General features: G+C 35.2%; 1 protein-coding gene across 3 annotated transcripts in view; it reads right to left on the bottom strand.

Annotated features, from left to right (window-relative positions):
• Window positions 1–1,505: 1,505 nt before the first annotated feature.
• The window catches only part of LOC134495136 (poly(rC)-binding protein 3-like), a 166,723-nt gene continuing 155,117 nt past the window's right edge, over window positions 1,506–13,111 (bottom strand). For all 3 annotated transcript variants that reach the window (XM_063300326.1, XM_063300325.1, XM_063300327.1), the window contains 3 exons: window positions 11,377–11,429; window positions 8,004–8,173; window positions 1,506–1,870 (listed from right to left, as the gene is read on the bottom strand). In XM_063300326.1, coding sequence (XP_063156396.1) covers window positions 1,522–1,870; window positions 8,004–8,173; window positions 11,377–11,429 — 572 coding nt within the window. In that variant the 3' untranslated portion in view covers window positions 1,506–1,521. The remainder of the gene's footprint in view (window positions 1,871–8,003; window positions 8,174–11,376; window positions 11,430–13,111) is intronic.

The following is a 13,111-nucleotide window of genomic DNA, read 5'->3' as shown; positions in this document are numbered from 1 at the left end:
GGTGGACTCGGTCCAGAAAACAACAACAAACAAGGGATTAAGTGTTGGATGGAAACTTAGGAAAACATCAGGACAAATTCAATAGTAAGAGGACTTCAGTAATGGAAGAGACTGCACTAAAAGGTGGTGGACTCTCCCTTGCCTGGAGAAGTTCCTACAGAATTTGGATAGCATGTGACAGAGATGCTATAGTAGCAGATTTTTGCACTGGACGGGGCCATGATATCCAAGGCCCCTTTCAAACCTTACACTTACAAGGCCATATTCAGGCCCAGAATTTTGCATGGCAGGGGGATTGGAGTGAGGGGGAGTTTTAAACTTATGCAAAACAATTTCTATAAGCCTGTGACACAACATACCCATTTCAGTCTGTCTTTCCCTTCCCAAATACAAAAAAGAACACTGCCCAAAAAGCTGTCCCCAGTGTTGGCCCTGTCCTTTACAGGGTGCTTTAGGGGCCACAAATAGATTGCTGCACAAGGCATCCTTTAATATATGTATATGCATATTAATAGTATAGTATAACTGATAAAAAGCCTTTCTTCATAACATTTAGTTATCATAGGCCATATTGATAGCTGATACAGAGCTGCTTTGCATGTGAATCCCAATAATTATAATTAGGTGAATATGCTGAGAATTTTCTGTGAACTCACTAGTGCCCCTTGATAGTTCCCTTATGTATTCTATCAAGAAGGAATGATTATTAAATTTTGACTGCCTACCTACTCAGCTATGGCTACTTAGTTGCAGCCACCAAATTTATTGTCAAGTAATTCTACAGAGAATTGCAACTATGATTAATGTAATTTTTATGTGACAAATTGTATTTGCTCAATTTCCTCCTTCCCAACTAGTATAGGACAGATTACAACTTACGAATCATGGACCATATGCCTTCCTCTACCTGAAGTCTTGATATAGTCCATCCTCCCACAGCCTTCTTGTTTGCTGCCCTAAATCCATTAAATAAAATCCACAGTAGTTAAGATGCTGGATTAGGACTGGGCAGAGCTAGATTCATGTTCCTCTCAGCCATGGAGACTGACTGGGTCATTTTCTCTAAACTCAATCTACCTAATAAAGTATTATGGGAATAGAATGAAAGGAGATTCCTCCTTGAGCTCTTGCAGCGCGAATAGGCTATAGATAATTATCATCATCATAGCTGTTATTGCAGAAATCTCTTTTGGGTGTGCTAGCTTAATAAATCTTTCAAGCCTGTATTTGCTATTCCCCCTGTGACTCTAAAATCTTAACTGAAAATCTGACAAGCATGAAAACATGGTAAATTGTATGAGTATATTTTAAATAACCTAGGAGATTGTTGGAACTAGCTGGCAATTTGAGTATGCACAGCCATTAAAATAGTAATAGAAGATGGAAGAAAACTTGCAATGGCATGCTTTGTGTAGTAAAGTATGAACAGAAGGAATGTAAAAAATGCCATTGTACTGTTTTCTTAGAATACATTTACCAGTCCTAGTGGAGTTGCTGAAAAAAAAAAATCCATGCTGCCTTTCAATATGGAGCCAACTTTTGGCGATCAGATTTCTTAATTTCACTTGTTGATGGAATTTTAGTTGTATATGCAGACACGTTTCCTGTAGCCCCAGAGGCATTTAATGCCAAGAGTGAGACAGCTTTCATGCCAAGCAGGTTAGAAATAGGAACAGCATAGTGGGTTGTTGATAAAGTTGGTAAAGGGGAAGGAGTGCTAACATTAACCATGGGAACAGTTGCTGATGCAGCCAAGACAGCCACAGAGGTGGGGGTGGAGATAGGGGTGGCAGACTGAGAAAGATTCATGTTGAGGTCAACAGGGGTCATGACGGAAGCAGTCTGGGTGCTGAATTTAGCCATCTCTAAGCTGCAAATGAAAGTAAGAGGAACAATAGGTTGAGTGGGTTAAAGAAGAATCAATGGGTGGAAGGAAGGAAGAGGGGAAGCCAACATAAAATGGCCAGGTTACATGGAGAACAAGGAGTGGGGGAGAGAAGAAAGAAAAAGAGAAAAGGGAACATGAGGATCAAAGGAGGAACATGTTATGTGTTAAAGAGAAACAATAAAAAGGTAATTCATGACTGAGTTACGGAAACGTTTTGAAACTCACCCTACATTAGTGAAAAATAAATGAATGCTTTTTTTAAACTGCAGGTATTATTTGAAGTGTTCAAAACTGCATTATACTTTCCTCAAAGTTATTGTTCATCATTGCCTAAAAAAGGTAACATTAATCTGACTAAAATCTGATTAAAAACATATTAGCGTGTATACTCCAAGAGTTTGATACTGTATGCAATCAGCTTTTCTTTATAAAGCTAACCTGTAGCAGCCAGTATATTCACTTGTAACTTGTATTAGGGCTATACAGCACTCCAAACATGAAAGCAAAATATGATTTGGAGCATGCAATATAGCACCAGTTGGGAACATCCTAAAAGAAACATGTATTTTCATGGATTTTGCATTGGTCCTGAAAAAGATGCAGCTGCTATATGTATTTCCAACAGTATTACAAATCACATTTTACCTTTCAAATTCAGATGACTGCATAGCCTTGTGTTTGCTAATATTTGGGCAGTGTTGGTCTTTTGCCCTCATATATAGCATTGCTTCTGTGCTTAAAAACTCTTTACAGACAGCATTTCTGTAAGAATTATCAACTGCCAAGAAAAGCAAGGATGTTTATACAAACACAAAAAATGTAATATATCCAAAAGGAAATTTAAGGCTGAAAAGGGATCTTTTGGGATCAGGAACTGAAAAGCTGCAAATACTTATGCCAAATGCATCCCTGACTTTCACTGTCTTCAGCACAGAATTTTTAAAGGTCAACATTTGCAGTGTGATTAGCACTTTAGAATATAAGAACACTACCTTACGGCAATATCACACATTTTAGGATTTTTTTATACACCTTTCATATAGTCTGTGATCTTGGAGTAGAGGAATTCAGCATAGAGATCCTATTCCACTCTCTTGCCAGCTTTGGAGGCTGATGCTTTCTGAGGTCAAAAAATCCCAACCCCAGCATCCTAAATTCTTTCTACCTTTTTGTAGATTCCTGAATTAAAGTAATTTTAGATCAGTCATTTGATGTGTTGAGATCTTTTCCTTCCCACTGTTTGCAACAGGAGGACCAAAAAGAAAAAGGAAGGAATTCCAATGAGGAAAAAGAGGCAGGCAACAGAAAAAAAAATCAGGCCACACACACACAAAATAATAATGAAGATCTGCAAATAAAAAAGGACTTGCTGAGAATGTGGACAAAGGAAGAGGTCATCAAGGTAGAATGCATATGAAGAGTGCAGAACTATACAGTCTCAGGAAAGCTAAACCTCCGGATGAGCTGTGGTTGGGAGACGGATGCCAAGAACAACAAAAAGGACTTCTTCAGAGAGGAAGAAATAAAAGGAAGACAAATGAATCAGCTGCTCAATGCTAACAAGTAGAAAAGGCAGGGCTATTCAATTTTTGTTTTCACTCAGTCTTCTCCAACAGCAGTTTATGTGTTACACAAGACAACTATGAAGAATAGAATGAAGGGGCAAATTTAAAGACTAACATTGCTAGAAACTTGGCCAGGAATATCTATCTATTTTGTAGAGAGTAAGGAAGATGACCTTGACAGAGATATGAAAACTCCAATGCCAAGCCACAAGAGATAAAACAGTTTAAGTTCACAACAGCCCAGATAACATTAAGGAAGCGGCTTAGATGCTGAACTGTGGACTAATTCACTGAACTATAAGTTCTCTTGCCAGACTTTAAGGAGGTACAACACAACAAACTTGCAAGATGTCAGCCCTTCTAAGTAGACCAAAAAATCAACTCCACTGGAAGGCTAAAACTACTTTTATTGAGATTGCCTATAACAACAAAATCTTGCAAGTCTGATTATGTTGAACCTCCTCCTCCTCCTCCTTACAGTTCAGTGAATTAAGGAGGTATCTGAGCTGCTTCCTAATGTTATGTGGCTGTTGTGGATTTAAACTACGTTTTACCCCTTGTTTTATTAAGAAGAGCGAATAGGAGCTAGTAGATTTTTATTTTTAGATTTGAATACATCATTGTCTATGATACAGGATAATAGAATAGCATTTGAAGTTGTATCATTGTGTATATATTACAAAAAGAGTGACAACTAGTTAAAAGTAATCCCTAAAAGAGAAAGGTAAAGAATTGCTAACCCTTTATGCACCTCATTTCCATGGCTACACAGATCTCTGCTTTCTGCTAAATATAAATTTAACAAGCTCTCTACTTCAAAACATAAGTTTTCTTACATTATCAAAGACAGAGGTAATGGGAAAGGCAAGCATTTTAGTAAACTATTGGATTTAAACTTAATACTAAGAGCTGCAACACTGTATCTTCTGTTCATGATATGTATTGGTGAGTGCATACTGATTCTTCTTGTATTTTATTCCAAATTGTAATTGTGCCAATATCTCATAAATAGATGATGTGAAAATAATTTTTTTTTGGTAGGATGCAAGACTACTACAGTTGTCACAGGGTCAGGTTACTAACATCTCTTCATCTATTTATATTTAAAAATTATGACATAAATTACATTGATAAAATTGGTGAAAGCTATTGGCACTAATGGTTTTGCAGTTTTGGAACAAAAAGGCCATATGATTTTATCTCTTATTTGATTGAAGGGAAATGGTGAAGCCCTTTTTAATAGACTTCTACTCCTTAGTTTCAAAGAGGCCAATATTTCTCTTAAAGCTTGCCATGTGTTCCTATTATTCAGCAGTATCTTTGATTAATGTGAATGCTATTAGCTTGGTCTGTAAATTACAGTTTGTTCTTTGAACAACTGTGCATTTACCTCAAATATAATCCAACAAACATTATTTCTCTGAATTGTGTGAAAGATTTTGATGCAGTTCTAAAAGATTTCCAAAGTAAGTTTTGATTTATTTTGGGTTTCTCCAGATCAGCATGTTATGAATCATGTTTTAGTCTATCCCTAAATCACATATGATTATGAATGGTGTGTATTCTCCTTGTTAAATTTATATCATGCCTAAAATAATGCCTCCTCCCCACTTCTTTTGACTTTGGCTCTAGACCCTCTTGCCTACACCATTAGAAATCCTCAAACTGTTAAATGGGATTGTAATAGAGGAGGCAGAATACAGGATTGTGCTACATATTAATAATATGGTATGTTTTGGATAAGCCAAAAGCCTCACAAAGTTGTAAATTGGAGTGCAACCTTTAAGAGTTTATCTTCTCATTTATTTATTTATTTATTTATCAAATTTGTCACCACCCATCTCCTCCGACCGGAGGGACTCTGGGCGGTTTACAATACAGAATAAATATACAATAAAATTCTAATAAAATCCCATTAAAACTAAAACTAAAACAATTTCTTAACTACCCCGGCTCAAAAAATCCAGATGGCTATGATCTCTTCAGTCATTATGTAGGAGGGGCACTTTAAGGCACTAGCCAACCCCAAGTATCTTGATTTGCCTAGCTTTTGTCCTAAGATCCCTTAGCATGTAATTTAGCCACCAGTGGTAACACCATTATAATCAAAGTCTGAACCGTTTTTCCTACTGAATCTCAAAAACAGCTTGAGATAAATTATTTTGTCTCCAAATCATGCACATTTGAACTGAATATGCCACACCCTGAATACTGAATCTTCTATCAGATTTCTATTGGGTAAAAAAGGAAAAGTCTGGTACAGTTTCATCTGCTTACTTTCACAACTGATGTCTGCTCAGTGCAAAATTGTTTGCTAGCTCTTATCTGCTGATTATTGACTGCCAACTTTTCAATATGGAAGCTTTTAAGCTTTACACTCTGCCATAGGGCAGTCACTAGATAATATCATAGAAGTGATATGTACCTTCATAGCATTTTGGCCAGAGTTCCAAAACAAAAGTCACAGCTTACAAATTCTTGGTTATATATAGCTCTTCCCCAGTCTCATCAAATATTACCATGAGCAAAACCCATGATTATTGCTGAGTTCCATGCATTCTATATAATTTCAGAAAATAATCTATACCTCCTCTTAAAAGAATTTCAAATGGAAAACACTTCTAAAAATTCATTTCTCACATTGTAAACTGTATAGAAGATACTTTCAAAAATTGTATTTGGTTACAAATGCCCTCCATATAGAAATACAAAAAAAAAAAAATCTATTTCTACAATAGCCATAATTGAAGGTTGATAAGCAGTTGGTAACTGGAAACATAACCATAACACCTACCCTAACCTGCCAACCACAAGCGTCTTTAATGTCATTTTCTGATAACTGTTATCATAACTGGTGATGGTTCACAAACTTTTCTAAGTAAGTTAGAAACTGGTCTCATTTTTAGAATCAACTTTAATTATGACAAACTGCATCATCTTTTATTGTCTTTGCATCCTTTAACTGTCCAGAAGTTTTTTCTTCTACTTAGATAAAGATTAATTGTCATATAGCATTTAGAACTAAAAACTAAGTCTAAAAAAGAATAAGTCCTTAATAGATAAAGCAGAAAATATATTGTTGCTTGATCACATCGTTTTATATTAATCATAAAAAAGAAAAATATATCAGTTCATGTATGTTTTTAATTAGGAAAATGGCTACTATTCAGACTCTATCAGGTCAGCTCTGGATTTCCAAAATGCAATAGAATATATTGTTCAAAACCTAATAGAAGATACTTTCTTATCATAAAGGCAAGACTATGTAGATGATATATTTCACCAATTAGACGCTATTTTCTATGAATGTCTGTCAGTGATAGCCCACAATGAGGTATTTCACAGGATACAAAAAATATCCTTTGGTATCATTTCTGATGTTGCTGATACTGCTATTGATCGTAGACCAGCATTTTGAGCATAAAAACCTGGGCAAATCCAAAATTTCTTGCCAAGGAATCTCAGGGCTTCTTAAGCTGTACAACTCATAAGTGGTATCCTTAAAACACTGAGGATATTGAGCAATGCCATAAATTACAGATTTAATTATGTTAATACAATTGAAAAACAAGGTTGGTTGTTGTGAGTTATGTTTAATTTTCTCAGTAGTTTCCCAACACTTTCTATTGCTTTAAAACAAAATGTGACAGTGAAAGAGGATATTTAAACGGATATATATATATATATATATATATATATAATTTTCTACAGGAATATGAATTGTTGTATTTATATATTCAGTTAGCATATTATTCAGAATACTTTTTTTCAGTCAAGAAACCAATGCATTGGGAATTAAATACCTCTACCCAAATTTAACTGCTTCTTTCTTGCATCTTTTTTCACAAAGAAACCCAGTCTCTTTCTGGATTTAAGATCATACTACAATTTTCAGCTAGCAAATTACATTAGCTCTGTCATCTATTTCATAATGGTTGTTATTTCTGCTTAGCAGAAGATTATAGGAATCTTCTTTTGCAAAGGCATTATTACTAATACATTTAGAAAGGTGTTGCTTTTGTCTTGTGTATGACTGTTACTGCTTTTGTTGGTTAATATCACTGAAAAAAACCTGGAGGTGATTTATTCTTTCCAAAATGAAAAATATTGCAATTGTTGTGATGATACAGAATTTAACTATAATCAGATGCATCTTGACCACAGCAGACTTTGAGAATACCCAATCTGGCAGGAGGGGCATGCTCCAGGTGCCATCAGCTAAGGACTGTCAGCTGGCAGAGCCCAGAAGAAGAGTCTTTTCTGCCATGGCACCCACCCTTTGGAACATTATCTCCCTGAGATTAGATTGGCCCAATCCCTGTTGGTCTTTCAGAAGGCCTTGAAAACTTGGTTTTGTGCCTGAGCCTGGAGCCCTAGAGGTGGGATAGAGCCCATCTTCTTGCTGTGTGGATGATTGGTTGGATAATGCCTGGCTGCTATTTGTTTTATTTTTAATATTGTATATTTTATTTATTTTATTTATTTTATTGTAAGCCACCTAGAGTCACATAAAATTGAATGAATCAATGAATGCCCAGCAATCAACTTACCTTGCATTAATGAGGTACTGTGCTAGACTGATGTTTGCAGGTGATCCTGTGATTGTTATTTTTCGTTCTCCTGAACCTTCTGCCGCATTTGCAATCTTGATCTGCGCTCCTGACATTTGCCTGATTTCATTTATCTTGCTACCTTGTCTGCCAATAATGCAACCTATTAGCTAGAGCAAGACAAAAACAATGTTGAGGTCAAAATAGCGATGGGGAAAAATTGTTCACATTTGAATATTAACTTATTTTGCATTTTGAATCAGAACACAGATTCAAAACTCATAGTTGTCTGAATGCATTTTACCAACAATGTAGATGTAAACGTAGAGCTATGGTTATTTAGTGGCATGCAGAGATAAGAGATAGGTCCAGAAATGTATACCTATATGTACATATACACATAAGGGAAAAATCTATACAGAAATGCTTTATATAAGGAAAAATTATCTGCCCAAAGTGGAAATATTAGGCAAAAATCACACACAGGAAAAAGCATATATTTGAAAAGGTACAGATTAAAATGGTACATTTTTGAACTCTCATTGAAGACAAAACTGAGCAATGATAAACTTGCTATATTTGTAAATATATTATAGTAGATATATCTACTAGCCAAGATATAAATGCAAAACCATTTCATGAGTGTTTTACGTAGATATGATTCAAGCTCAGGAAATCTGCCATTAGGCTGCCTTTGAGATATTACAATGAGGTATCAAATGGTCACTTCTGCTATGTAGCTTTTTTAGTATCTTAGATTTAATTTTTTTTATTTATTGAAAGTGGCTAACAAAACTAAAAAACAAAACATACTGTAAATTTTTAAAAGATGAATTAAAAATAAAATAAATACTAAAATCAATTAACAGTTAAAAGCCTAGCAAAAGATATGAGAGTAATTTAATGTATGGGTCTCTGTTATGGAACTTGAGAGTCTAAACATACACAGAATAATTTCAATATTTTGGAGGATTCCTGTTCATCCTTACATATATATTTTACCTTTTTTTTCATCCCACAGACCACAGAATGTTAACAAAGATTCCTGTAGTACTTCAGATGGCAAAAATCTCTTCTATCACTCTTTGTGCCAGCACTTTGAGGTAGAGCAGTTCAAAAAAACAGGAATGGCAGAGATTCTCTGAGGACCTTCTGGTGAGCTCTTCAGAGGGGAGCCTGCTAAGTTTCTCAAAGACCAGGCTCTGGAGTAATTCAGACACTTACTCCTGAGGTGGCCTGTAGTTCCACAGGTGCAGCATTTTCCAGCTGAGTGGGAAATCTCTCCTCTGCTTCAAAGAAGGATCTCTTTAAGGCTCCTATTTGCATGGGCTTTACAGTGCTGGAGTCCAAGAAGATCACAGGGTGGTGATGGTGGTATAAGGAGCAACAAAAAGTATAAAACTTCTTTCCTCTATTATTTCTTTCATGTCTCAACTCCTCCAACTGCCCATTGATTAAGTTGCAATGCTGAAATGGTTCTTCCAAATTCTCTATGTTGCTTTGTCTTACTTTCCTTGCTGAAATTGGTCAGTCAGGGCCAGATCATTCCAGTATCCATCTTTAGCATACAACTGAAAATGAGCTGTGTACTTACTAATTTGTTGATTTCCTTGCTTCAACTTGCAAATCTCCTGGTTTGCTCCTGGTTAGCTCATCCAAAGCAGCTCTAAATCTTCCTATGAACTTCTGGTAATTATCCAACAAAGGGTCATTGCCCTCAGTGAAGGGCACACCCGATCTGCCTGTCCCTTCCTCCAGCAAACTAAGAACAAGGGCAACCTTAGATTATGAAGACATTCTTCTGGTCACATTGAATCATGAAAATCAGAAATTGATCTTAAACGCCCCATGACCTCATTCTCCAGTACACTTCTGAGAGATTTTCTGCCCAGATACTGGTTGGGCAGCAGGTTGTGGGGCCACTCCTGGTTAAGGTAAGCCTTGACACAATTTGCTGTGTTAGTTGTGCAGGTTTGTTATTTTCATATCCATTTTCTACTGATGCTGTAACAATGCCTTGACAATTTGTGTGGCAGACAGTGGTGTGCCCCAAGGATCTGTTGCCATATTCAAGGTCTAAAAGCAAGGTTCAAATGCCTCTCTGATGAGAACATAGTGAGGTCTTATAAGCCAGGTCAAGAAATAGGGATGGCAGGGATTCCAGAATGCTCTTTATTATAGTAAGGTAAAATAAAAGAATTTTGAAAGCCTGTCCAAGTTTCTCTCTGTCCCATCTTATGTAAACAAAATCGAGGTGGGGCTATTTTGAATTTCTTTCTCACACTTCTCTCTATCTCAGGACTGTGTAATCTTTTTTGTCTTAATGGCTCTCTCCTACTTTCCTCAAGGTCAGATCTACACTCATTTATATTTTATAAAGCATCTTGAATATGTATAGTCCTGTAGAACCAAAGTATCTCTGGGTTTGGTTCTCTATTCATGGGTTGAAGACTTGTTCCATCTGTTACAAACACAAGATTCTGTCTACAGATTGTGTAGGTAGAACCTTGTGTTTCTGTGCTGGACACCCCTTTCATGTGGATATTGACCTTTCCTTTTTTTTTGTTCCTTTATATAGCAGACTGTGGATTCATCAGTGCCACAATGCAGTACAACAGATGCCATGTTGTCTTTACAAGTCAACAAGTCTAACAGTTTCACCTCTCATTCAGGGGCATGCTTTGCATGAACATTTGTAATTTCCCTCAGCAGAGCTCTCTTCTCTATGTTGCTTATTTTTACAGTGGAGGAACTAACATGCAGGAAGATAGCACACTAGAATGCTGCAGATTGCTGGGATAACTGAAACATTAGAGGGAGTTGTACTTCTACAAAATCACAGATGGATCAGAACATTGGGCAAAAACTGTAGATACGTGAAATTGTTTAAAACAGATTAGTTTTAAACAAAGCTAGTTTCTGTATTTATCAACTATAATACAGAAACCATAGATAACAAGATTGTGGATAATGAGGGCTGTGTGTGTGTGTTCACACCATCATGTATATATGGTGAAATGTTTACACACAAGAAGAATATAATGGTGGGATTCCCTTCTATGTAGACTCAATTCAGTTTTTGTTTTAAAGTTGATTTTCTTCCCTTATCCTTTTCTATTTCAGTTGGGTCATGAAAGGAGCAAGAGTAGCTTTAGTTTCCACTTCAATGTTACTTTTTTCAGTTTTATCAATATTTTAAATATTGTTCTATAGTTTTGATTTTATCTGAAATATTGAAAAAAAAATTCATATCTTGTTTGAAGTTTGGATAAATTTCCTGGGTGCTTATGCTTTGTCACTTGTAATTATATAGTAAATGCAAAATAAATCTATTTTGTAGTGGTCAAGAAAAAGAGCAATTAAGCATACTTACATCATTGGGAATAGTAAGCTCATGGGAACCGGCTGGAGCACTGGTATCTAATCCTAGATTAGAAGAGTCAAAGAAAATAGCATTAATAACAGCTATGTTGATCTAAAGAAAAACATAATACATGGTATTCGGAAGATCTTTTTTAAAGAGTAAAGAAAAGAAAAATATTAAATGACATTTTACCAGAAAAGAAAGCTAGATGCCCACTATGCATTAACTGGGACTTTTCTTTTAAAAAGACCTCATATTACCAGTATAACAAATACCGGTATAACAATTTTGCTATTCAAAATTGATAGAGAATGAGGTTTCAGTTAACTGTATAATATAATCTGAATCTGAACACTGTTAAATTTGCTCTGGCAGGAAATAACCAAGGGAGGGAGGGGAAATCTAAAAAGAAAAAAAATCTATAGAATGATAAAGTAAAAAATTGGGAAAATATATCATACTCTTATAATGTGGATAAAGATGGTTGCAAAGGGAAAAATACAAAATACCAGCAATATTACAATATCTTATATTTGCTTAGAACATTTAATAGTTTAGAAAATGTTTATACAAAATTTCAAATCTCCATATTCATCATCAGTAATGGAAAAGTAATGTTAAATAAGGAAAATAATGTAATGCTTACTGATTTTTTTTAATGAAATACACCATATTTATATCAATTCAGTTTGTCTTAACTTTTGTAGCTAATGCTTTGAAAGATTTATAGTCTTAATTGGTTCTTTTAGCATTAAAAGGACATTTGTTTATACTTAAAAATAACTAAAGTGAATCGTACTCTTTAATAACTTTTGTTACTGGATTTGTTGAATACAGCAAACTTAATTCAATATCCTACAAAACCTATGATGAATGTGATAAAGATACTAGCATTTTTTATACAAGGAATGTACTAAAGCTAAGCTCTATTTTCATACTATATTTTTATAGTTACACTGAAACAAATTCCTTCATTACTTAATTATTAATGTAGAAGAAGGTATTGCAGCTAATACAGTAACATAAAATTTAATAAGAACCAAAGTAATTAAACTTGAATGTTTATACTCTGTCATGAATCAACATGGCAGAACACTTGTGAGAAGCAATACCAAGGAGGAGGGTATATAGCTTTAGCTCACTATTTATTTTTTAAAATCAATTCTCTAGTGGGCAGTTTAGACAAAGTGAAAAATCCCCCCCAAGCTAACAAATAAATACATAACACTCCTGTTACTGATGATGCAGTTATTATATTACCAAGCCCAATATGGTTAAGGAATGTGGTAAGGGCCTTGGTTTTCTATTGTAAAGAGCATTTGCTAAAGATTAATTATAATACAACTAAGATCACGGTCTTTACAAAAAGTTTCAAAAAGCTAACATGGAGCATTACTGGATATAAGACTGAGCGGGTGGCATATTTTAAATATCTAAAATATTGAAAATATTCCAAGGCATAATAAAATGTAAAGTTTATCTGATAATCTTTTAAACTTTAGCTTATCTTTTGCAAAATGCTCAAAGGAGTCTGTTAACTTTATTGCTTTTTCAAACTAGAGGATCTGAATACATCTCTGCTTCTGTAAAGTTATTTGAGGCCAAGGCACTAGTGTCTCCTCTAAAGGGTTAAGCCCATCTATTAATTTTGCTGTTTAACACCTTTCAGTCTCAAGTTTGAGGATGTAGTCCCACTGTCCCATTGTGTCCCATGCTGCATTCTACACTGGGTTGCCTAGATGTG

The sequence above is a fragment of the Candoia aspera genome, chromosome 4 (assembly GCF_035149785.1).
Source record: "Candoia aspera isolate rCanAsp1 chromosome 4, rCanAsp1.hap2, whole genome shotgun sequence".
In the NCBI taxonomy this organism is placed as follows: Eukaryota; Metazoa; Chordata; class Lepidosauria; order Squamata; family Boidae; genus Candoia; species Candoia aspera.
Note: the sequence above shows the minus strand (reverse complement) of the source record. Positions and strands in the feature narration are given on the sequence as shown.